Source organism: Gallinula chloropus, assembly GCF_964237585.1.
Source record: "Gallinula chloropus genome assembly, chromosome: 1".
NCBI classification, from domain to species: Eukaryota; Metazoa; Chordata; class Aves; order Gruiformes; family Rallidae; genus Gallinula; species Gallinula chloropus.
This window is the reverse complement of record NC_140085.1, coordinates 205249676-205273755: the sequence shown is the minus strand read 5'-3', so window position 1 is coordinate 205273755 and position 24080 is coordinate 205249676. Positions and strand designations below refer to the sequence as shown.

General features: G+C 40.4%; 1 protein-coding gene across 1 annotated transcript in view; it reads left to right on the top strand.

The window, feature by feature from the left end:
* Window positions 1-24080, top strand: part of GUCY1A2 (guanylate cyclase 1 soluble subunit alpha 2) — a gene marked incomplete at both ends in the record, with an annotated part of 151320 nt that overhangs the window by 8435 nt on the left and 118805 nt on the right. The window contains 2 exons of the mRNA XM_084277537.1: window positions 7198-7259; window positions 10399-10520. Coding sequence (XP_084133663.1) covers window positions 7198-7259; window positions 10399-10520 — 184 coding nt within the window. The remainder of the gene's footprint in view (window positions 1-7197; window positions 7260-10398; window positions 10521-24080) is intronic.

Sequence of the window (24080 nt, the reverse complement as noted above, 5' to 3'; positions counted from 1 at the left end):
AGTACAGCTTGGTTTCCCTCCAGCTGTCAGTCATCCCATTCTGGATCCCCAAACAGTACCCTACCCGCCTAGGGATTCTGCATCTTCTTCTTTTGATACCAAATCTAGTGGTAGTCACAGAAGTCTGCAAGCAACCAATAGTTTTATTTAAAGCAGAAACCTCTGGAATCAGAAAGCTATTTTTCATAAAGAAAAAAAAATTTTGGCTTGTACAGTCACAGAAAAAAAATAGTAACACGAGTGCACCCTAAATGCTCATACACTAGACAGTAAAAATAACTTTTTTTTCCTGATTATGTTATCAAAAGCATGATTAAACCCCCAAAGATGGTTTTCTTTTTTAATTTTCAGACGTTTATTGCTGGGGCTCTGCTGCTCCTTTTCTGATTTCTGTCTGTGCCCTTTCATTCCATTCTTTAGATATTGGGAGGGGGACAGGGAGGGATCTTGGCTGTGCAGGACACACAAGGAACTGCTGGGGACCCTTCCTCCTTTCTGCATCATCAGAAAATTGTAGGATGGCAAAGGAGCCTTCCTTTTCTTTTTCAGTTCAGCTTTTTTCTAGTTGCAGCAATGTCAGTGCTTATCTCCTCACTCCTGGCATTTGGAAATGTTGATAAATGATTGTTTTCAGCTGGAGACTTGATTCTTTTTTTTTTTACGGCATCTTCACCATCAGTATTTTGGTGACCAGAAGGACAGGGAAAGAACAGTTTTCCACTGCTTTCATGATCATGGAGTAAACATTAAAAAAACCCCAGACTGGGTGTGAAAATTACTGTTTTGCCATTTATTTTCTTCCGGGTTGGTCAGGTGCACATCTACTCACATGTGTGCTTAGAGATCTGTAATCACCTATGCACAAAGACCTGACTAAAATTGGTTCTGAAAAACCAAAAAGAAAAAAAGAAATCTCTTTCATTAATGAACGATCCCCAGCAGCGAAGCTGGCAATTAAAGTCTGATGAGTTGGTGATTGAATACCTACAAATTTGAAGCACGTAAAATGTTCACCATCAAAGTGCTGATTTGGCTGAGGTCTCCGGTAGCTTGGCTCTCCTGGATGCTGAAGTGCAGATCCCTTTAGGAAGGACTTTGCAGCTCCTCAGGGCGCGAGAGTCTGAAGGAGCCCCCTGACCCGAAGGACTTCCTTGAAGAACTTCTGATAGAAGCAAAGTGGTTTCTAGCTGAGCCTATTATGCTCTTCAATGCTTCAACTTTCATGTTTAAAATTTTAAGCACTCGAGTTTTTGAGAGCATGACTGCTGAAGCACTTCTGAGGCTCAGCTAGGAGCCACTTAGCTTCTACCAGGGAAAATCTTTGAAACCTCGTTAGGGTTAAGCAGAAACTACCTGTGTACCTGGCTGCTCTCTTGGCTTGGACCCCCGTGTTCAACACAGTCCTTTTCTTCTCTAATTCTATCTGGTTATCTTGGGATGCAAAAGGAACAGGATGGGGAATGTGAAAAGGCATTTATGTAAATTCAGACTGAGTCGTCCGGGATACTGTGTGCAGTTCTGCCACCTCAGGGTGGGGTTCATCTGTCCTTACTTAAACATTTAAAAGATGTCTAAGTCTGTAGCAATCACTTGACATCTTTTCTAGACAAAAGAAAGAAAGAAATAAATGGGTATTTCTAGAGCCTGACTCCTCAGGCATGTATTAGATGCCAACTGTAGGATGAAATGAATCACTCTGGGTGCCTACAGTTGGGCAGATGAGCCCTGCCATTTATTTCCAAAGGTGTTGCAATAAAATGAAAGACATTTCAGAGGCAGCAGAAAATGGCTGGGGAATAGGCTAAAGTCTTTTTCCTCTGAGAAAGCTTACATTTGGTTGCCTTAGGAAAGACATTTATAACAAGGGATGCAATTAAAGCGGAAGTCCTTTTGTCTACAAAACTGGAGGAAATGAAGTTAAAAGAAAGGAAAAGTAAGCTCAAATAAAGAAAAAAATTGTACACAATGTTTAAGCTGGAATTCACAAAGTAAGTTGTCTAAGTTAAAAAACATGCAATACTTCAAGATCATTTACAGAAATATCTTCATAAAGATTTTCTCCAATTAGTCATATGAGCGGTTTTGAAGAGCTATTATTCCTCTAGCTTCAGGTCTTGAACCAGTTTGGCACTGCTGGAGAGCTGGTGAGACCTAGCAAGAAGGGCAGATTTCTTGACAAGTGCACCCTGCAAACAGTGTTGGCTGGCAGAGTCACGGCAGCTGTCATGGCAGGGCTGCCATGGTCAGGATCACTGCCTGCTGCTGTGCAACGGCAGTGGGCTTTGGTTGCAGCACTGAGTTGCCAGGTGGAAGAGCTGTAGGAGACAGTGAGCAAGCTATACACATTAGGGAGGTCTTTCCAGAGGCCCTGCAGAGCCAAGAACCTGTAAACTCAACCTTCTGAGATGCTGGAGTACAAATAAATGGAACCACAACCTCACACATCAGGAGAGCAGATTATGGCCTCTTCATAGATTTTATTGGCAGGATCCACTGGGCAACTAGCTTGTTGAGTAAACAGGTACAAGATGATGGTTGATCTTCATGGACCTTTGAGACCCTCCTCAAAGCACAACAAGAGTTCATTGTGATGTGCAGAAAGTTTGAAAGTAGGATGGTATGGATGAACAAACGACTTCAGTGCAGAGCTCAAAAAGAACCATAGAATCATAGAATGGTCTGGGTTGGAAGGGACCCCAAGGATCATAGAGCTCCAACCCCCCTGCCACCAACCTCCAGGCCTGGATCTACACAAGATTGCCCAGGGCCCAATCCAACCTGGCCTTGAACACTTCCAGGGATGGGGCATCCACCACCTCTCTGAGCAGTAGCCTGTTACAGCACCTCACCACTCTCTCTGAAAAGAACTTCCCCCTAATATCTAATCTAAACCTTCCTTCCTTTAGTTTTAAGCCTTTCCCCCTTGTCCTGCCATTGTCTACCCTTTTAAAAAGTTGAATCTCCTCCTGTTTCTCTGCTCCCTTCAGGTACTGGAAGGCTGCAATGAGGTCCCCCTGCAGCCTTCTCTTCTCCAGGCTGAACAAGCCCAGCTCCCCCAGTCTCTCTTCATAGGGGAGGTGCTCCAGCCCTCTAATCACCTTTGTGGCTCCTCTGAATCCTCTCCAACAGTTCCACATCCTTCTTGTATTGGGGGCCCCAGATCTGGACACAGGACTCCAGATGGGGCCTCACGAGGGCAAAGTAGAGAGGGACAATCACCTCCCTGTCCCTGCTGGCCACCCCTCTTCTGATGGAGCCCAGGATACCATTGGCCTTTCGAGCTGCAAGAGCACACTGCTGGCTCATGTTAAGTAAAAAACAGAAGCTGGAAGCAGGGATAGGATGCCCTGAAGGGATATTGAGGCATTAACCTGGAGTATGCAAGGATGGAGACAGGAAAGCATTCCAGTCATGGCAATTAGGAAAAGTACTTGATGACTAAAAAAAGGCCAGTGTCACACCCAGAATGAAGGACAAAGAGGATCCAGGGAACTGCAGAGCAATCAGCCTCATCTCAGTAACTGGGAAGGTTATGGAGAAAATCCTTTTGGAAGTCTTCTTAGCACAAAAAAAAAGAGAACAAAATGGTGATTTGGAACAGCCAGGCCAAATTTTACCTCTTCATTCCTTTTTAACACCCTTTGCACATTTTTATGTCATTTAGGGTGAATTGTGCCTGACCAACCTGATTGATTTCTGTAACAAGATAACTGTCTCAATGGATGAAGGGATGTTGTCTAGCTTGACTTTAGGAAAGTTTTTGAGATCCTGGCTCTTCACAGGGCTGCACAATAGATGTGTGGAAGGCAAGAAAGTTAGGAGATGGAAAGTTTTCAATTACTATTAAAACAAAAAAAGTCATGAGGGTGTTAAAATACTGGCACAGGTCATAGGTTGCCCATAGAGGTGGTGGGATTGACATCCTTGGATATACTCAAAAATCGTCTGGAGAAAGACCTGAGCAACCCGTTGCTGCTCAATTTGTAACATGATTCTGTGATTCAGACTGTTTACAATTTACCCTGACACATTAGGGTTAGCTATTGCATGATGTCTGGATTCAGAATTAATTCAGGGAAGTCCTGTGGCCTCTGCCATACAAGAGATCAGTCTAAATACCTTCGGGGTCCCTTCTACCTTGTACTTCATCATTCCAGATGGAGCATGGATATGGTCTGGTACGGCAGTTCTTGGATTAATTTATTATGTTATTAATAATAACAATACTGGCATGTCTTAATTTGAGTTGCCCTTAGAAACATGAACTGATGTGACTGTTTTGTAATGCGTATTGAATATTAGTAAGTCATTACAATAAAAAGGAGTGTACTATTTTAAGTAATAGCCTCTATTCTACATTTATAATAAATCTTTCATTTTAAGTGGTCATGAAGCTCTAAAACCTTTCCAGTAAATAAGTGCCACTAGGTACCTGCATGACAGGTACCCAGTGGCACTTATTGACAGACAATTTTTATCTCCCTGAATGGCAGGAGCTGCTTCTTGGAGAAGCTACTGGAAGGTTTAGCTATCTTCTCTCCATCCAGTCTTTCCACTGGATGCAGAAAAAAGATGGAAGTGTTTTCCTGCCCACTCCTTCTTTCATAGGCAATACATAGTCAGCAGCAGCAGGAGTAGTGCACCCAACTACCCTTGTAGGTAGCTATAAACCGGTGTCACCCCTATTCTCCCTGTTTAGTTTAGTTGTGGCTATAGTTATAGAATTACATCTAAAGCAAAATGACATTCCCCAGTGCTGAAAACCAGCAATCTGCGGAGGTGAGCATGGTGGCTGTTTAACCCTGCACAGTGACATGCTGTCATAACTCTTGTCGGAAGCAAAAAAAGACTTTGTGGATCCTCAGGTCAGTTTTCACACTGGGTATGAGCATGTCACATAGAACTCTGTTTATGACCAGTCTTTTAATCATAAATACTATTTTTGGTCTGTACTTACTTTCTAAGATTTGATAGGAGATGCCAGTGAGAAGGGATATGAGTTGATGGGATTGTATAAAGTTGTCTGACAAGAGCCAGGCAAATCATTTACCTTTCAGAAGAGAGAGTTTTCATTATATGGGCTTTATAATTTTATTTTTATTTTTAAAATTCAGTACTGCAGGGTCTATTGTTGAAATATGCTTATGACTTTGAGGTTGCTTGTATGGCCAAATCTTGAGCTATTCAAAAGGATTTTTCCCTGGAGCACAATCTATGTGTCAGGCATGAGAAAGGCAAAGGCAACCCATGGAGGGCTGCTCAGGTGTTCTAAGCTGTGAAACACCCTGAGAAGACAAGAAGCTCTTTTCCTTCATCTCTGCTGTGGTAGCAGGCATTGCTGTGCCCTCCATACACTTGCTGTAAATGCACTTTGGGAGAACAAGAAGGAAGATTTAATTTCAGAGTCAGACATTTCTACCATTTCCCGTTTCTTGTCAGAGTTGGTGCTGGTTGATTCTGGGTGTAGGGAGTGAGGCTGAGGGAAATGCTCTGTGGCAGTGGGAGATGGCAGCTCTCTGGACCTCTTTGCTTAAAGCCATTGTGCTTCACCTGGTTGCTAGAGTGGGAAAATAAATCTTTTCTATATGTGAAGAATGGATTTTTTTCTGCCTGCTGAGCACAGAAAGCTTCTGAATCTCTGTGAGAACATGCCATGAAATATATTTGTAGCCCATCAGGCCTAAGGACTTCAACCCCTGCTGTACAACTGAGAAGGGGATGCTTTTTTTGATCGTTTCAATGATTGTGTTTTGCAAGAGAACACGTAACTTTTAATGCCTTAGCACAGGGAACCTCACTCCCACAGAGAAGTGAAGTAATCTCTGACAGAATTAACCAATCCCCTCCCCTCTTTCAAGATTTACATCTAGTTGAGCTTATTTTTGTTAAGTGCATGAATTTCTGCGCGTTTGAATTCAAAAGGGTAGACACATTCTTACAATTTGGTATTAAGAAAGAAACTTTGGCACTTGCACAAGCCTAGTGCAGCTTGGTGTACACTTTTCCATTCTTGCCATCATGGAAACAGATACCTCCTTCTGCAAACTCATGGGCAATAGTATGAAAAAGCTCAGCTCTTGAACTGCTGGGTCGGTACAGCAGGAAGCAAAATCTGAGACTCTCAAAGATGAGTTAAAAACAAAATTCCTCCAGTTAAGGGGCATTTCAACTATTAATTTCTAAAATAATTTGCCATATTTTTCAAAAGGTAGGGAAATACCAAATATCTCTAAAATCGAGTGCCTGCTGCTGCAAGTCTGATCAAAATATCCCTGTGTGCCTCTGATGCAGAAGAAAGGCTTATAATTCCCATTTGTGTACCTTTGCCTGACCTCTGGCACCAGGATATAATGGACAGGTGAAAAAAAAATCAGATTTGGCACAAGGCAGTCATTTTGGAAGAATGATGTTTTGCTGTAAGTGACTTGGAAGATTCCAGAGAGAATTTCATGGATTTCACATTTGCTTTATTTACCCAAATTCTCTCATGAGTTAATTCAGAATAACAGGGATAGCAGCAGCAGTGGTAGTAGTAAGGAAAATAAACATACAAAAGTACATGTGTATTTTGATGAACACTGTAGTACTAATAATGCAAATAAGAACATATATGCATATATGTAGTTTGGTGAACACCTATTAAGACAAAATTGCATAGAAACATTTGCAACATGTAATGAATTTCTTTTTTATGAACTTGAGTTTCCTGATAATTTAAGAGACAACTGGAGAGTCATAGCTCATCTGGAAAGTCAGCCAAAATAAATTGCCTTTATAATATTCTTTAGTACAAAATGCTCTAGGGAGCATACAAAGTTTAAAAGCCTAATGCCTTTCCCTGGTGATACTTTCATCATAAAATAATAGCATTTTCTTGCGACTATTTTAAATTAATTCTTTGAAAATAGTGAGGTAATTGTTGGGTGATAGTTTTTGAGAGCAAATAGTGAAGTGGCTCCTTTGTTATGCACAACGAGTCTTGTAAGCAGTATTAATAATGTCACATTGTACAATGCCTTCCTATTTAAATGGTGAGGTAAGGTAGAATGAATTAATGGTATTTCATATCTATTGCCATGATGGGCACCTGGCAGGTACAAGATGAAGAGGAGTGAAACTGGAGAAAAGTAGTGTATTAAAAGATAATGTTGTACTGTACTTCTGTAAGCTTATGAGTTTTTTATTACTCTTTCATAGCCTCAGACCATTCGGCAAACTCTTCAAAGGACACTGCAGTATTTTGAGCATCAAGTTATCGGGTAAGTGTTAATGTGAAGTAGTGCATGGTAATGTTTTCCTCTATGTTTCCCTAGCCACAACCCTGTTTGACAAGTTTTTTAATTTTTCTCACAAATTCCTAGAGCTTTTTGGGAGTAACTATACATACTGTGGACATTAATGATAGACTGCTGTCTAATCCTGCTTCCATGCAATCCCATCAGAGCATGACTGCTGCATTAAGAGGGATGCTTCCTGTATAAGGGAAACAGGGAATCTTTTTGTAAAAGTGTACAATCTATTCCAGCGTGTTTTTCACAGAGCCAGCTCAGAATGCCAGTGAAGTTATTTGTGCTGTGCCCTGAGGTCCAAATCTTGCAAAATCCTGCATCACTGCTTGTTACATTCATGCACCGTTACATACTTGTAGGTTTTTGAAGAAGCAGAGCTGAAAACCACCTCCTAGGAGTTCACACAGAAAATTAATAGATGACTGAGAAGTAAAATGAAAGTAACAGCAACTATCATCACGAAAACCTAAGACATTCTCCCATTGATTAAAATAATCTTCTTTCAACCTTTTTCTTACCTGCACAAGTACTTTCCCTACCTGCTGAGTACATCATTGTCATGTTTAAGTTCTTTTCCTAAGAGTCGTAATACGACTGCGTGTCTACAGCCATTAAAAGACTGTGCCATATGACAAATGAAGCATGCTGTCCTCTGAATTTAATTACACAGATGTAAGGGAAGTTTTTTTTCAAGCTGCATTGAGGGTCTTTTTAGAATTTATGACATAGTTTCAAAGCTTGGTGCACTGGAAGGAATGGTCTTTGCCTGTTTCTCAATGCTTGGTTAAAATTGCTTGGTGGGTGATACCTGCAGTGTTAACAGTCTGGCTGGTGCCCGAGGGCAGTGAGGGAGCTGGTCTTGTCTGGCAGTTGTGGTATCTGCTGCAGGGCAGGCAGTGGGAAGAAGCTTTCTGGCTGCTAATTTTTTCAGTTGCTGAAAAAATTGCTTTAAGTCTCAATTCAGTAGACTTCAGAGGATGAGAGTGTGCCTTGAGGGAAGCATGTGTGCAATAACAGTGTGGCTTTTTGTTTATGGCTATATGTGGCTTAGATGTAAATTTTTTAATGGACAAAGTTGAAAACCAGGACACACTGAAAACCTGTAATTCCTGTGATTTATGATAACATTTTGGCTCAGTTTTTTGAATATCATATGAGTTGGTCAAAAAAGCATCGGTCTTTATTGGATGCCCTGTATTTGTTTTGCCCCATGATCTGTGGTGGCTTGACCTTGTCCAGCTGTCAACCGTCCTCATCCTTCCAACCCACTCTGTTGCTCCCCTTCAACAGGACAGGGAGGAAAAGATGAACAAGCTTGAGGTAAAGACACCCTTGACGACTCTACCTCCTCTTGCCTGAAGCAGCAAAGAGAAATAAGGATGAGGGTTGTGGTCAGCTCCTCTCTGCTGCTCCGTTCTCATAGAATTGTAGAATCATAGACTATCCTGAGTTGGAAGGGACCCATAAGGATCATCAAGTCCAACTCCTGGCTCCACACAGGGCCAGCCAAGTCAGAGCATGGGGCTGAGGGCATCATCCAGACGCTTCTTGAACTCAGTCAAGCTCGGCGCTGTGACCACTTCCCTGGGGAGCCTGTGCCAGTGCCCAACCACCCTCTCAGTAAAGACCCTATTCCTGCTATCCAGCCTAAACCTCACCTTTCGCAGCTTCATACCGTTCCCTTGGGTTCTATCACTGGTCATCAAAGAGAGGAGATTGGCACCTGCCCCTTCGCTCTACCTCGTAAGGAAGCCATAAACTGCAGTGAGGCTCATGCTTTTACCCACTCTTTGTGACCTGTCCACAGGTTGCAGCTTCTTTCAAGGCTTCCACTCCTGCTCCAGCATAGGATCCTACACAGGCTGCAGGGTGGATGTCTGCTCCACTGTGATCCTCACTGCAGAGCACCCCAGAAGCCCTTACTGCTGGGGTTTCCTTCTTCCAGACCAGCCTGCTCTCCGCAATATGCTTTACACCCCATGGAGAACTGGTTCCTGATTGGGGAGTAGGATGATGTGTGCCTCAGAATCCTTTCTGGCCCTTTCCCACAGGTGCTGGCAGCCCAGGAAAAAAAAAAAAAAAAAAAAGAAGGCAAAAGCCTTCCATTTCCAGACTTCATTTGGGAAAAGCCACATTCCCAGCTGCGGAGATTTTGCAGACATTTACCAGATGAAGAGTCTAATCCTTAAAAGTGCTATTCATGATTTATGAAGTATAAACAAAGTATGAAAGCATAAAAAACCTGTTAATAAAATACTCATTAGAAAAGCTTTTCTCTGTGCACTGAGCTAAATCGATTGTATATTTTTCAAGTGCATTATCACTGCCGTGATGTTTTATTCACTGCATTCCCTCTTGTGTCCTTATTATCACCTGCATAAAGCTTTGTTTAAACTTAGTTTGAGCTTCTCTTATGTTTGTGTTGAATTAAGGAAGAACAATCCAACAAAGCTAAATCAAATAGAATAATTTAGAAGGTATCTGCTTTCTTGCTGGCCAGAGCATAGCTGTGTCTTTCATCAGTGGTGGGATTCTTTTTAATTTGTCCTTAACAGGCTATAACACAAACTTTATCCTTGATCACAGAGTGAGTTTCAGTTTGATATCCTTCCTTCTGCTAGGATCTTTTCAGAAGATAATACACAGAGAAAGCTAGGTTTTACACTTGCAGTGCTAATGTAATGTGCTATGGAAGAGTAATTCATCTTCTAGATACTTAGGATTGCTTCAAAAACATCTTTCTTGGAGTTTAGTGTACAGCTTTGTTATAGACAACACCCCAGTGGGGATGACGTCTGAGACAGATATGTCTGATACTCTTCCCTTATGCTTCAGCCCTTGGTACTGTTTTTTCCTTATGTCTTCCTTCCCATTACAGATAATATTCCAGATTCCAGTATAATACTCGAGATACCCTGGATACTAATGCAGTGTCATCTGTGTTTGATACTGCACAAATGGAAAAGAGGTGATGGAGGGGAGAAGAGGGAAGAGACAAGGGAGGCCCAAGGCATCTTTTACTGCCACTTCTGAAAGCCATTTGTCCACCTCACATTTGTATAAGGGTGTGCTATATAACTCTTTTACCTTTTTTTTTTTTTTACCATAGTTACAGGGATGCAGAGAAGAACTTTCACAATATATCAACCAGATGCTCCTACACAGATTGCTCTGGCAATGAAGAAACTGAAGATGTCTCAGGAATTCTCCAGTGTACAGCTAATGTACTTGGTATGTATTTTTTCAAGGGAATTTGTTTCCTTTGTTTGGAAGACATCCTAATACCAACAGTGAACTACAGAAATTTTATTCCAACAAAGGAAATTTGCATGTAGGGAGCTGCAGTACAGTGTTACTACAATTGTCTCCTTTTCTTGAGTGAGTGCAGAGAAGGGTAACCAGGCTGGTGAAGGGGCTGGAAGGCAAAACCTATGAGGAGCAGCAGAGGGAGCTGGGGCTGTTTAGGTTGGAGAAGAGGAGGCTGAGGGGAGACCTTATCACCACCTACAACTACCTGAAGGGAGGTTGTAGAGCGTTGGGTGATGGTCTCTTCAGCCAGGTGACAGGAGATAGGACAAGGGGAAATGACATGAAGCTGCACCAAGGCACGTTCAGATTAGATGTCAGGAAAAAATTTTCTACTGAAGGAGTTGTCAGGGCCTGGAACAGGCTGCCCAGGGAGGTGGTTGAGTCACCTTCCCTGGATGTGTTTAAAAAAAGGGTAGATGAGGTACTTAGGGATATGGTTTAGCTTAGGATGGGAATGGTTGGACTTAATGATCTTCAAAGGTCTTTTCCAACCTTGTGATTCTGTGATTCTGTGGTAGGTGTCTGTGTGCCCCTCTGCTGCTTAGTGTCTGCTGTGGAGCTGTGTCATTTGGCATCTGTTGCTTTCGTGGAAACCTGCAAATTGAGAGGTATTGCAGTTGTTTCCCTGTGGGAAAGGCCCTCAGGGATGGCCAGCAAGAGGGGCATGGGCTAGCGGGGAGCCCTAGCAGCAAAGGTGGTCAGTGGCAGCCTGGACTTTATGAACAGGAGCAGGGATACAGACTGAAGGGACTCATTATCCTCCTCTACTCAGTATTTGTCTCACCACATCTGGATTACTGAATCCAATGCTGGAAGCCCAAAACCATAGAGAAGTTAGTAAACTGGAAGGAGTTCAGATGAGGCCACTAAGATGATGCGGGCTGGAGCACCTGCCCTGTGAGGAGAGGCTAGGGGAACTGGGCTTGCTTAGCCTGGAGCAGAGATGACATATCTGGGGCTCTATTTTCTGTAATGTTTAAAAGGTCTTCCATTGGAGGTCTCAGTGGACTGCCAGAGTTGGAGTGGAAGGCACAAAAGATGGCATTCTGGTTCATAGTAAGCTTCCTTTGGGTTTGTAATATAAAGGATAAATCTGCACCATTTTAATGGGATTATGCTCCCAGAGATATTTTTTTTTCAAGAGGAGGCACAACACTGAAATCTGACCTTGTATGATAATTAAACATGTGGTTTACCTTCCATGCCAGGGGAATATGGTAAGCTGATATTCTGCCTGCATTGTGGTCTGGACTATTATATCCTGCTGACTTAAAATCCTTCTGGAGGCATCTGCATTACTTGCCTGTCTTTTCTATCTCAAACTGTTTTACAGACTTGGTGTGCTGCGTGAAACAGCTCACGTGTTCTAGTTGAGACATGACTGTTTACCTGACATTCAAAATATTTTGTTTGGATGTCAAGTGCCTTATTCTGCAAGATGCTAGGCCCTGTTAGGAAGGTGTTTGCCTGCTGCTGGAAAGAGAGGGTAGTCGGCACTTTCCACATTTAGTCTTGGAGAGAATGTAGAACAAATTCAACTGTAAATATGGCCACTATTAGTTACCTAATACCTTGTTTGCATTTTAAAAACTGGAATGCCAACTCTCAGAAACAAATGCTATGAGTGATAAGGCAGGTCTCATGCAAAATAAAAACTTTTCATATTATGAAGTGCACATTAATATAAAAACCCTAATTACAAATTCAGTACTTATTCCACCAAAGTATGTGTTCTAAGAAATAGTTATAAATACTTTTTCATCTTGAGAGTGATTTTAATTCAATATGGTAGTCCTGGTTCCTTAGCATGGCTGAATAATGTACAGCCTGTCTTCTCAGTGATATCCTGTGTGTCAGGGGCTGATCATACTGTTGGGATTACAGTGTAGGGGTAATGTCTAAGTGTTACTTCCTTGGGGAATAATCTATGTGTACAAAACACTGAGATAAACACAGGGATTTTTTCCTTCTTATCTGGGATAGGAACTTAAGAGAATCAGCAGTAAAACGAACTTCATCATTTTAATTTTAGCTTTTATCACAACAGGTAAATAATTCATGGAGGCTGTGTAACTGATTCTCACATGTGCATTTATTTTTCTGCTTGAACAAGGATTACTGACAGCTGCTTCTATGCAAGCAGAGTGTAACCACTGGGGTGTGTACCTAGAGAAACTAGGTGCTGAGACTGGAGACAAAAATGAATCTGACTGTGAGGGAGGCTAGAGAAACTGTGGAACTAAATCTGTCTCCCACTTTATTTATACGAGTGGTAACCAGGACTTGTTGTCTAGGGCGGGAAGGAAGTGTTTGTGAATAGGTGCTTGGAAGCAACCTCCTGTTCTCTTAACCTTATATAATGCCAACATGATTCACCTCTCCTGACCCTCTAACTGCCTCTAAAATAGTAATTTGGCATTCCCTATTCATCAGAAGACAGCAAGTGCTGAGATCATTAGTAAGCTTGGAAGATTGTGAGCAGATGCTTCACACTGTGGTCCCGGTGCTTACACTGCGCACAGCAAAGTGCTGACCGCAATCTGTATGCTCAGCTCAATGCATGTGATTTATCATGTATGGATACTCAAATTGCCCTCCTGTCAAATCATCACTAAAGTGTAACACTATTTTCCTGCAGTGGAAGGACCCGATTCTCCTCATCTCCTCTCTGAGATGCTCCTGCTCCAAGTCTAGACATCAATAGAGCTCTTCTTGCTTTAGTCCGCTGTAATTAAGGGAGCCACATCCACCATGCTCACATGCTGTAAAACATGTTTGATACCAAATCAATGGCATGGCTTTCCTTTGCAGTGACAGTTGCTGAGGCTGGAATATTTAGTTTAGCTTTGTTTCCTTTTCAAAATAGTCCAGACAGCTTTATGGTGGACTTTGCTTTCTTTAATTGGTGTGTGCACACTTTTGCAGTGTTCTTCAGAAGTATATAATCCAAAGGAAAGACAAGAGACAATGTATTGGAAGTTGGGAAAAAGAGAAGAGAAAGCTGAGCTTCTAAAGGGAGCCTTTATAAAGTTTCTAGTTGGAAATAAGGTATTTCAAAGAATAAGCACTGGCATGCTTTATCTGTTTACACACACAATGCTTTCAGCTGGCTTGCTAAGTAGTGTTCAGAGCAGATTCCTCTTGCTAGTTTGAACTGATTTTAGAAATAAAGATAAGAAAAAGGTTCCAATGAAGTGTATTAAAAGTGGATGACTACCACATATCTTTATTAGGTGACTGTACGTCTACACTGAGGTATGTTAGAGAGAAAGATTGTATCTGAAGAGATTTCATATTTGACCTTGGACAAGTTTTTATTCTTTCTGTGCCTCAATTTCCCATTTGTATAAAGGAGATAGCAGTTGGGGCTTTTTTGATCATTTAAACCATATGTCAGTGCTGTTCAGATTTTAACCTTCTTAATGCAAAGTAATTTTCATACCATTTGTAAATTCAGCATTTTGATCAATGACAGCCAAATCTTGATTGGGGGTGCTTTTGTCACCATAATTTAAAATAATTCAATTCCAAGTAAGACTAGAGTGTTAGTTTTGACTTAATTGCATCTAGTAAGAATAAAGCAGAAGAATTCCAGGTAGTTCTGAATTAAAACTTTGGCAACAGGAAAATAAGGATGAAAACATTTTTTAATTGTTAGTCTGTAATTCTTACTGTAAGGAATTTATTTTGAGACACAAAGCCCTCATGACCTGATTGCTGTTTCTTTTGGGCAGATATTCCAAGCATGTCTCTCCTACTGAGCTTTGTGAAATAATGGTGAAATTTTTTAACCCCACTGTGTACTTCTGATCTATTGAATGATGTTTCACACATCCCAAATGCACAAACTAGGTAAAAATCATACAGCCTTCACCTCATGTCCCCCAAGTACTCTTCTAACGCCGCGCACAATTAATGTAGCCTACGTGGATGTGTGAACTATTTTTCACTCTTACTTTAGTCCTTCAAAAAAAAAAAGAAAAAAGAAAATAAAGAAGTGAGTTTCATGAAGGGTGTCACCAGTATTTCCTTTGGAGCCTCTTTGCATCTTGCTGAGGAACTCTGTCAACTGCCATAGCTTTGATAGTAAAACTAATGAAAAGTAACTTAAATTCTTAAATGCCTGTAAAAAATCTGTTGTGCAAAATGTTGAAAGCAGGAGCAGATGTTCATACCCAATCTTTAATGCCACTGAAGAAATGCTGTCTTTGAAAGCCTTTGTGCATTAGACTACAACATCTAAATTGTACGCAGCGCAGCAGCATGCAATACACACTGCATCAGTAGCACTTGCAACACCTTGGGTGCACAGCTTGAAGTTACAAATGCACTTGTATCAGAGAGCTGTTTAGGCAAGGAGGCCTGGAGAAACAGTAGCACCAATCTGACTTTCCATTGCTTAAAACATAGAAAGATGTCCTCTTCCATTTTTTTTTTTATTCAAGAAATTAATTTATACAACAGAACTCCTTATAATGTGTTATAAAAGTGTGGTTTCCAAAAATCTTACGACAATTACCTTGTTTTCCTTAAAAAATGCACAGCATACTTCAGTGGCTGCTGAGTCAGCTCCACGTGTGGACTTAAATGTATTGCAAGAATTTTTCCTGTTAGGCATTCGTGACTTACAGGTTAATAATAATGATTGTCCTCTTGATTTTGCTTCTGAGAGCTTGATTTTACATCTGAGAGTAGTGTGAAAGCATTGCTTCTCTGTCATTTCTACCTGAATATCTTTATGGGCATCTTCCATTTGGAGGATGACAGCAGTGAGGATTCCTGTATCCCCTGGTGATGAGTTATGTAGAGTCTCAGCCCAAAGTCTGGTCCCTCAGGGAGATAAATCCTGTTTCTGAATTCAGCCTCCCAAAGACACTGAGGAGGAGGTAGAATCCATCATTGGTGTTGGGGTATAGAGAGTTCTTGTTCTGGGTGTAATTTGCTTGTCACCAACAAAGAAGATATGTGCTGTAGGCTGCTTTATATAGAGAAGTTCGTACCTAAATGTATCTTGCAGGGCTGTTTAGTGCAAAGGGCATAACTCTTTCTTCTTTGTATATCTGTGTTTCCCTTATGAGACTAAGAAAATCTCAGCTCTTATCCATATTCTATAGTTAAAGAGGAATAAATCTGAGGTCATTCTGGCAACTATTAAATAATAGCATATCATTGCTGAGAAATACAACATTTGAAGAGGCAGAAGATATGTTGAAAAGGAGATGCCAGGGCAGATCTTAGCCTAATGTGAGATTAGACCAGGCAATGTAATTGGAAAAGATGGACAAGGATTTGACACACTGCTTGTCAGGTGTCTGAATACTGTAAATGCTTATATATTTAAAGTACATAAATTACTATTACCTTCCTTTTCCTTTGGGCTAAGAACTGCAGATAGTCATTAGGATGCAACTAATTTAGGAGACATGGCCTGATTTATAATTAAAGTTGTTGGTTTACAAATGTCATAAAAGGAAATGTTACATGGCCCAGAGGACTGGTGATACTAACTGATTTTAATAACACTTGGAACTCTCTCCTGGGGGTGAGGTCTAAGCTATACACACAGGACTCCTGTTATTTAGCAGATGTTATGGTGCATTGGCAATACAAAAGTAACCTAAACAAAAATCGCATCGTTCATGTGATTTCAAAACTGAGATGTATACATCTGAATTAAAATTTGTTTGGTACAACAAATGTTTATACCAAATGGCCTTAGACGGCCCACTCTTCTCAAATTAGAACTATTTATTGTTAGTAAGCAGATGAAACACAAGTAGATAGTGAGCAGTTTGAACTTACGTACAATAACATCTTGTAGAAGTCTATTTATAAAGTAGAAGACATTTTGGGCATGATTCATTGAATAAATGTAGGTGTTTGCCATTATTTTAGGTGTTGTGGGGTATCTTGTGTGGCCTCTGCCAAACTTTCAGAAATATCTAGGTCCCCCTTAAGTCCCATATCCTGTCAGTTATAAATATAAATAAATAAATAAAAATAAATATCTGTAAGTTCTTTTGTAGATGTCTTGGATGTCCTATAAAGATTCAGGTAGCATTAGACCTCTAGATTCAGTCAGCTGAATTGAACCCTTTATATATTTGAGGAAACATGAGAGGTGAATTTGCGTTTAATGGGGTAAGTTTTTTGTATTTCATCACAGTTTTATTCTTTCCAAGAAGCAAAGTTCTTCTCCCATGTCAATTCAAAGACATACCTACTTATTTGAATGCAGAAGTAAAATTAAACCCCCCTCTGTCCTTATTGCTGTTTGATATCTAAAGTTAACATGAAACAAACTGGATCTTCCTTATCTCTAGGAATCACCAGCCTAGTGATAGCAGTTTTCATTCAAATAAACCCTGTGCAAATCTAAGAAGTGAGGTTGCCAAGATGTGGTGGTGGATACAAAATAATGATAGTCTTGCTTCAGACAGTTTGGCTTTGCCTGGAGTATTGGCTGCTGCTGAAAGTGCAGTAGGGGGAAAAAAATAACATTTCCTGTTCTTAATAGCTCAGCTGAGCTTCTTGTGTCAGTAGTTTGGAGCAGAATCTTTTACATGTATCTGAGTGCAGGTGGTCAGGTCCTCACCAAGAGGCGGTAATTACAATTATATTTCTAAGCATCATTTGTCAGAGGACACCCTCACTTTAAGAAGGAAAGAAAACACCTCATTAAAATTGGATAAAACAAGTATTATAGGTGAACAAGTGTGAGGAATTCTTTTAAACAATAAATACGGTTTTTCTATTATGAGATCTTGAGAGACAGGTAGACCCTGCATGCCACTGTAAGAGAAGTGTAAGGCAAATTTCACAGCTGTACCAAAACTATTTGTAAAAGCATAAAATGATGTTCTTGCATTGTCATGGTTTAACCCCAGCCAGAAGCTCAGCACCACTCAGCTACTTGCTCACTCCCCTCTGGCAGGATGGGGGAGAGAACGGGAAGAATGAAAAGTGAGAAAACTCATGGGGTGACATAAGGACAGTTTAATAGGTAACGCAGAAGCTGGGCATGCAAGCAAAGCAAACCAAGGAATTCAGTCCCCCCGTTCTCATGGGCAGGCAGGTGTTCAGCCATCTCCAGGAAAGCAGGGCTCCATCGCGCATAAGGCTGCCTTATGAATATCCCTTTGGCCAGTTGGGGTCAGCTGTCCCGGCTGTGTCCCCTCCCAACTCCTTCTGCACCCCCAGCCTGCTCACTGGCAGGGTGGGTGAGAAGCAGAAAAAGCCTTGGCTCTGTGTAAGCCCTGCTCATCAGTAACAAAACCCACCTCTATATAGCAAAAACATCTCCATATTATCAACACTGTTTTCAGCACAAATCCAAAACACAGCTCCATACCAGCTATTATGAAGACAATTAACTCTATCCCAACCAAAACCAGCACATGCTTCTATGTAAAACCACTAAAAAAGGTAATATAAAGCTATTAACTGAATTCCCAGGATGGTATAAATTCACCATCATAATGAAATAAAATCAAGTCCTTTATATAATAATTTGATCCTTTCCTAGCCTCACTTAGAAGCCAAGTGATTCATCTGTGTTACCATCAGCATTTGCCTGCACACATCAAAACCTTTTTTATTGAGAGAATAAATGTTGCTTTCCCTACCGTCTTGAAACGGGCTTTGGAATTCTGAAATGCCACCTGCTTTCTGTCCAAAAGACTTTTTGAGGAAAAGATCATATTCACATTTAAAATGTGTTAATCTAAAAGCATTTAAGAGATATTTGTCATAATCAAAGGTGGCAAATCCTGCTTGCGTCCACAGTATGCAGTCTGGAATTGCATATGGAATTGTCCCATCCTCTTAATGTTTGACATTTACAGAATATTAATGGGTATCCCAGAAAAAAAGTTGTTTTTCTATTCCAAAGGAATCAGATGCTTCCACTCTGCAACCATTGTCTCCATGATTTCAGGAAGAACTGGATGGCTTGTAACGGCTTCTGCCTGCTCTGCAAGTTAATGAATTACTCTGATGTTTTTATCACATCATTTATCTTCTATTTCTTTCTGATAAGCCTATGATTTGTGATTTTCTTTATGGGAACAGATTCCTATCCAATTTCTCCACTTAGTGATGTACAAAATACTTAGAAATACTGTGTTAGTTCCTTGATGTTTTGTAGTGGATTTGCAGTTTACAGGAACTGCTGAAAAGAAAATGAAGAACATTTTACTAGTGTACTATTATAGGATGAAGTCATCTATTTCTGCTCTAGTTCAGTGAAATACTTAATTTTTACTTTGAGCCTATGCTTAAAGGCTTCGATAATTTTATATCTGGCTCAGAAGTATAAGATCTTTTCCTTAAATGTCTTTGAGACCCATTTTCAAAGGATAATAATAGGCCTTATATAGTACTTTTTTTGTAGACCCCAAAGTGCTCTAGTGGAGGCCCATAGCAATACTTTGATTTTATGCTTGCTTTGCATCAATTTCCTTCTGTGGTGTGCATATTTAATTTTTCCCCAGCATAGGCTAGAATAAAAATGGCATTGAAAGAAAAACAAGAAAAAGAAACCACTAAGGAAAAAGCTTACTGGAGTTAAGACATGTGATTTGTGCTGTCTAAGTGGATTAAGTTTTCTGAGAACAGCAGACCACTTTCCAAGAGGAACATGAATCGAGACTGATGAAGTCTTAGAATTTCATTCGGTGTGTTAGTAAAATAGCAGAAGCTCAAAACCCCAGGTAAATAGCAGATGCTCAAAATAACAAACGACATCATAGAATCATAGGGGTTGGAAGGGACCTTGAGAGATCATCGGGTCCAACCCCACTGCCAAAGCAGCTCCCCAGCTCATATTGCACAGACAGGCATCCAGACGGGTCTTGAATCTCTCCAGAGATGGAGACTCCACCACCTCCCTGGGCAGCCTGTCCCAGGGCTCTGGCACCCTCACTGGGTAAAAGTTCTTCCACATGTTGGTGCAGAACTTCCTGTGCTCCAATTTGCAGCCATTGCCCCTTGTCCTGTCTCCACAGACCACTGAAAAGGGGCTGGCCAATTCCCCCTGCATCCCATACTTAAGATATTTATAAACATTAATTAGGTCCCCCTTAGTCTTCTCTTCTCTAGGCTGAACAGTCCCAGTTCACTCAGTGGGGCGGCAGCAGAGTATTGGGATGAATTTTGGTTTATTTTGTATCAGTAATTGGTGAAGTGTGAAACTAAAGGAAGACTTTTTCTTATCTATTGATTGTAAACTAATCTGTGTTAGGAAGTGTCATCTATGGTTGTTGGGTCTCTCAGCTATCCCATGAGGTGATATGGGGCAATATGGGAGAGCAGTGATCTCAACATTTGGAAGTGCTGGGCACACATACATACAGAGCTCAAATAGATTTTTTCTGGGCAGCTGAATGAAAATTTTGATTAGAAATCCATAGTGAAAAAGAAAGAATGGAATGGCCTCAAGTTGCACCAGAGGAGGTTTTGATTGGAGATTACAAAACTTTTTTTCACTGAGAGGGTTGTTAGTCATTGGAACAGGCTGCTCAGGGAAGTGGTTGAGGCACCACCGCAGAGGTATTTAAAATATGTGGTGCTAGTGACATGGTATAGTGGTGGACTTGACAGTATTAGATTAACTGTTGGACTTGATGGTCTTAAAGGTGTTTTCCAACCTAAACAGTTCTATGATTCAGTGAAATGCCAGCTTTTCAGAAAGAAATGTCAACTCATTGATTTTGATGAATGGAAGTTTAGTGACTTTCAGTGCAAAATCATAGTGACATTCCACTGCAAAATCAAAATGAAAACAAAATGAAAAATGCAGAGAAATACTTTTATCTGTTTGAAAAGATCAGACTGTTTGTGCAGATGTATAATTTAAAATTATAAAGATTATTTTGAAGATTTTACTTGTCTTTTCTGAAAATAAAATAAAAAACCCAAAGAAATACTGACTACTTTGGAATCAGAAATCGTACAAAATGTGATTTTTAAAGATAATAATCAGCCTGTGGTAATCTCAAAATGTAAAGTATGCACTATACAGACAATGAATTCCAGAACTATTGTAACAAGTGGGTTTTTCCATATCATAGAATCATAGAATCCCTGAATGGTTTGGGTTGGAAGGGACTTCAAGGATCATCTCTGGGACCTCCAATCCCCCTGCCATGGGCAGGGACACCCTGCACTAGACCAGGTTGGCCAAAGCTCCATCCAACCTGGCTTTGATCACTGCCAGGGAGGGGGCAGCCACAGATTCTCTGGGCAGCCTGTGCCAGGGCCTCACCACCCTCACAGGGAAGAATTTCTTCCTAACATCTAATCTAAACCTGCCCTCTTTCAGCTTGAAGCTATTACCCCTTGCCCTATCGCTACACTCCTTGATGAACAGTCCTTCTCCCACTTTACTGTAGGTCCCTTCAAGGACTGGAAGGCTGTGGTAAGTTCTCCCCAGAGTCTTCTCCAGCCCAACTCTCTCCAGCCATCTGATGATCATCTTTGTAGCTCTCATAAAAAATGAAAATGTAATAAATCTATCTCCTGATCTGGTGCTTCCATTCATTTCAGTGAATAAGGTAAAAATTTCCTGTAACACTTAGGAAGGTGTTTCCTCAAAACCATGTTTTTTCATGGTTTTCCATCAGATTTGTACTTTTTCTGTCGCATCTGATACCAGTCATTTTTGAGACATTTCAGAGCAGCCGAATAACAAACTCATATTGTCTGACATTTTCTCTCCTTGTGATGATGATGGTCATTTCTATTCTGTCTGGAAAGGTAAACAGGTACAAATACAGAGATGGGGGTATGGAGAAACAATATTAAAAAGATTGGGATCATTTATATCATAGTTAATAAAAAGGTTATGATGAAATATATACAGTGATAATGGTAGGTAAGTATCTGCTGCTCTTCGTTAGTTTTGGTAGGAGAGGCAGGAATAAGTAAAAACAGCAGATTAAGTATTTTGTGCAACTTCATACATGCACATCACTGAAGCAAAGAGCTCTGGAGAAATATAGAAAAAATGGTTTCTATGTGCTTCTATAATAGGAATTTATATAAAGATTTTTCATTTAAAGTAAAATTGTCATGCTTCAAGCAAAACTTGACGTCTTATTGGTGAGGCTTAGGAAGAAATTTCCCCAAAAGATGTAATATTTGCTTGTTTTAGAAGGCTGTTTGACTTTTTGTCTGGTTTCCTCAGTATCTCGTAGTGTCTATTATTAGAGAGAAAATTCCCGACTAAGACAGACCAGTGGTTTGAGCTTGGGCATATCCATTTTTCTGTTCTGAGCTAATCTAATTTTTCTGCTGGTACTGTGTGTAACTCAATTCAAAGCTAAAATGGTTTTAAAAGTAGTGGCACGTCCTCGAGCCACATCATTGGCCTGAATTTCATAGCATAATTCATGTTACTTGGAGTCAGTATGTTGTGTGCAAATTGAACAGCCAGTACTCCAGGGTGAACAACAAGACCAGTCTTAGACAATCAGCAACACCTTGGCCCCATTAATGATAATGAGACAAGGCTTACATATGTAGCGGTAACGTAAACAAGTGGTCTGTTCTGCAATACCCCATTTTCAGTTAGTGGTGCCAGGCCAACTGACTGTTTTACTGTAATTTTATAATGCATGTTGCAGCTAATTCACATATTCCATCATTTTGGGCAGCTTTGTGGGATGTCATGTAGTTCTGTAACAATATTTGGTCATTAGCATGAATAGCCCAGAAGTTTCTGATAACATCCTGTTCCCATACTTTCGGGGCCTCTGCAATCCTAAAGCCTTGTGTGCCCCTGCTAAACTGCTCTCTTTTACACCCAGTCTTCTAAAGCTCTTTGCAGTTTGCTCTACGGAACATGGGATCTAAAAATATGCATACATGTTTGCAAATATATATATGGATGTGATAATTTCCAAGCTCCTTGCTGTTAATATCCAGTTATGGCAATGCTATTGGTATGGGTTGGAATTTAATTATTTTGGGGTTATAATGAGTGGAAGATACTACAATACTATGTTATGCAGACGTAGTGGTAATGAGTCAGGAATTGGCACGCTGTCCTCTGAGTCAGGATATCAGGGGGCATTGTGTACCAGAGGTACTTTCTTTTGGCTTCGCCGCAGATCTGACCATCTGTGGTCAGAAAAGATCCTGGGAATATTTTTGTAATAACCTAGTTGATTATGAGTAATGGCATTTGAACAAACTTTCCCAAATTATTACTATTACTTCTTTTATAAAATATGCTGTGTCATGCTGTTGTGCTGTCTTGTTTATTTATGTAATTCTATGCATTTTCATCAGCTCTTAATCACATTGAAAGTCCAAACAAAACTATGATTGCAGATAGTTTGCAAAGCTGTGGAGCATTTAGATCCGTTGTGAATACTGATTGCTATACCTAAGCCTGTGGGCACAGGCAGTTCAGATACTGCCATGAGATGATCAAAGGTTACTTTCTGTGAACAACAGATGAATGACTTCTGTCCACTGTTACACCTCTTGGGCATGAAAGTCACTAGTCACACTGTTCTTCCAAAGTTAAAAGCCCACAAACAATCTAAACAAACAAGGAGTAGTAGTTTGGTGATCCACTGGGATCTTATATATTATAAAACATGCTCAATGCATATTAAAATAAAGGGCCTGTAGTGCCCTTAGGAAATAAGCATCTGCCCTTCATTTCTGATAGAATTCAAGATAACATTTTAAAGTGTTTGACTGTTTCACTGAAATTGGATCGATTTCAATACACTGGAGGAACTATGTTGTTTATTCCTATATTTATTTCCTTTGAAAACTCTTTCTGTATATTTGTAATTCATACACAGTTGATTCATGCTTCTTTTTTTTCTGTTTCAGCTCAGGAAAACACAAATATATCTGATAAATGTTGTAACTCTAGAATGTGGTATGGGGATTTTATATATATACATACGAGACTTCAATGTTTAAAAACAATCTCAATTTTGGGGGGGGGGGTCTTTTTTGTTTTGTTATCCTTAAAATGGTAGATAACAAACTGGAGAAGGATTTGATACACATTTGTGTCCGGGGACTTCCATTACCCATATTTTTTTCTTCCCTTCAGCAATACCTGCCCTTTGAATTCCTGTGATGGAGACTTGAAGTGACACTGTGAGATATGACAGAGCTGTCCCATCTACTAGCAGTTTAGATCGCTCTAAGAGGCAGGGTTTTTTAAAGATGGGTGAGTGTAGAAGCCTAAAATAGAAAGGCTTTGCTCTCCTTTGCAGGCAACAAAAAAAGAAGCAATTATTCCTTTCTGTCTTCTGGCAGTGCCCGATAGCTATAATGAGAAAAACATTTTGTCTGAAAAAAACCCCAAAACCCACAGCCCCCTCCTTACATTGCTTATCGAAAGCCCAGCTCTGAACCCCAGTATCTTATTCTTCATGCTGGTAAGAGCTGGATCCCTTGCAGAGGTGGTGAACAGAGAGGCTGTGAAAGTGGAAGCCTCACTTGTGCCCAGGT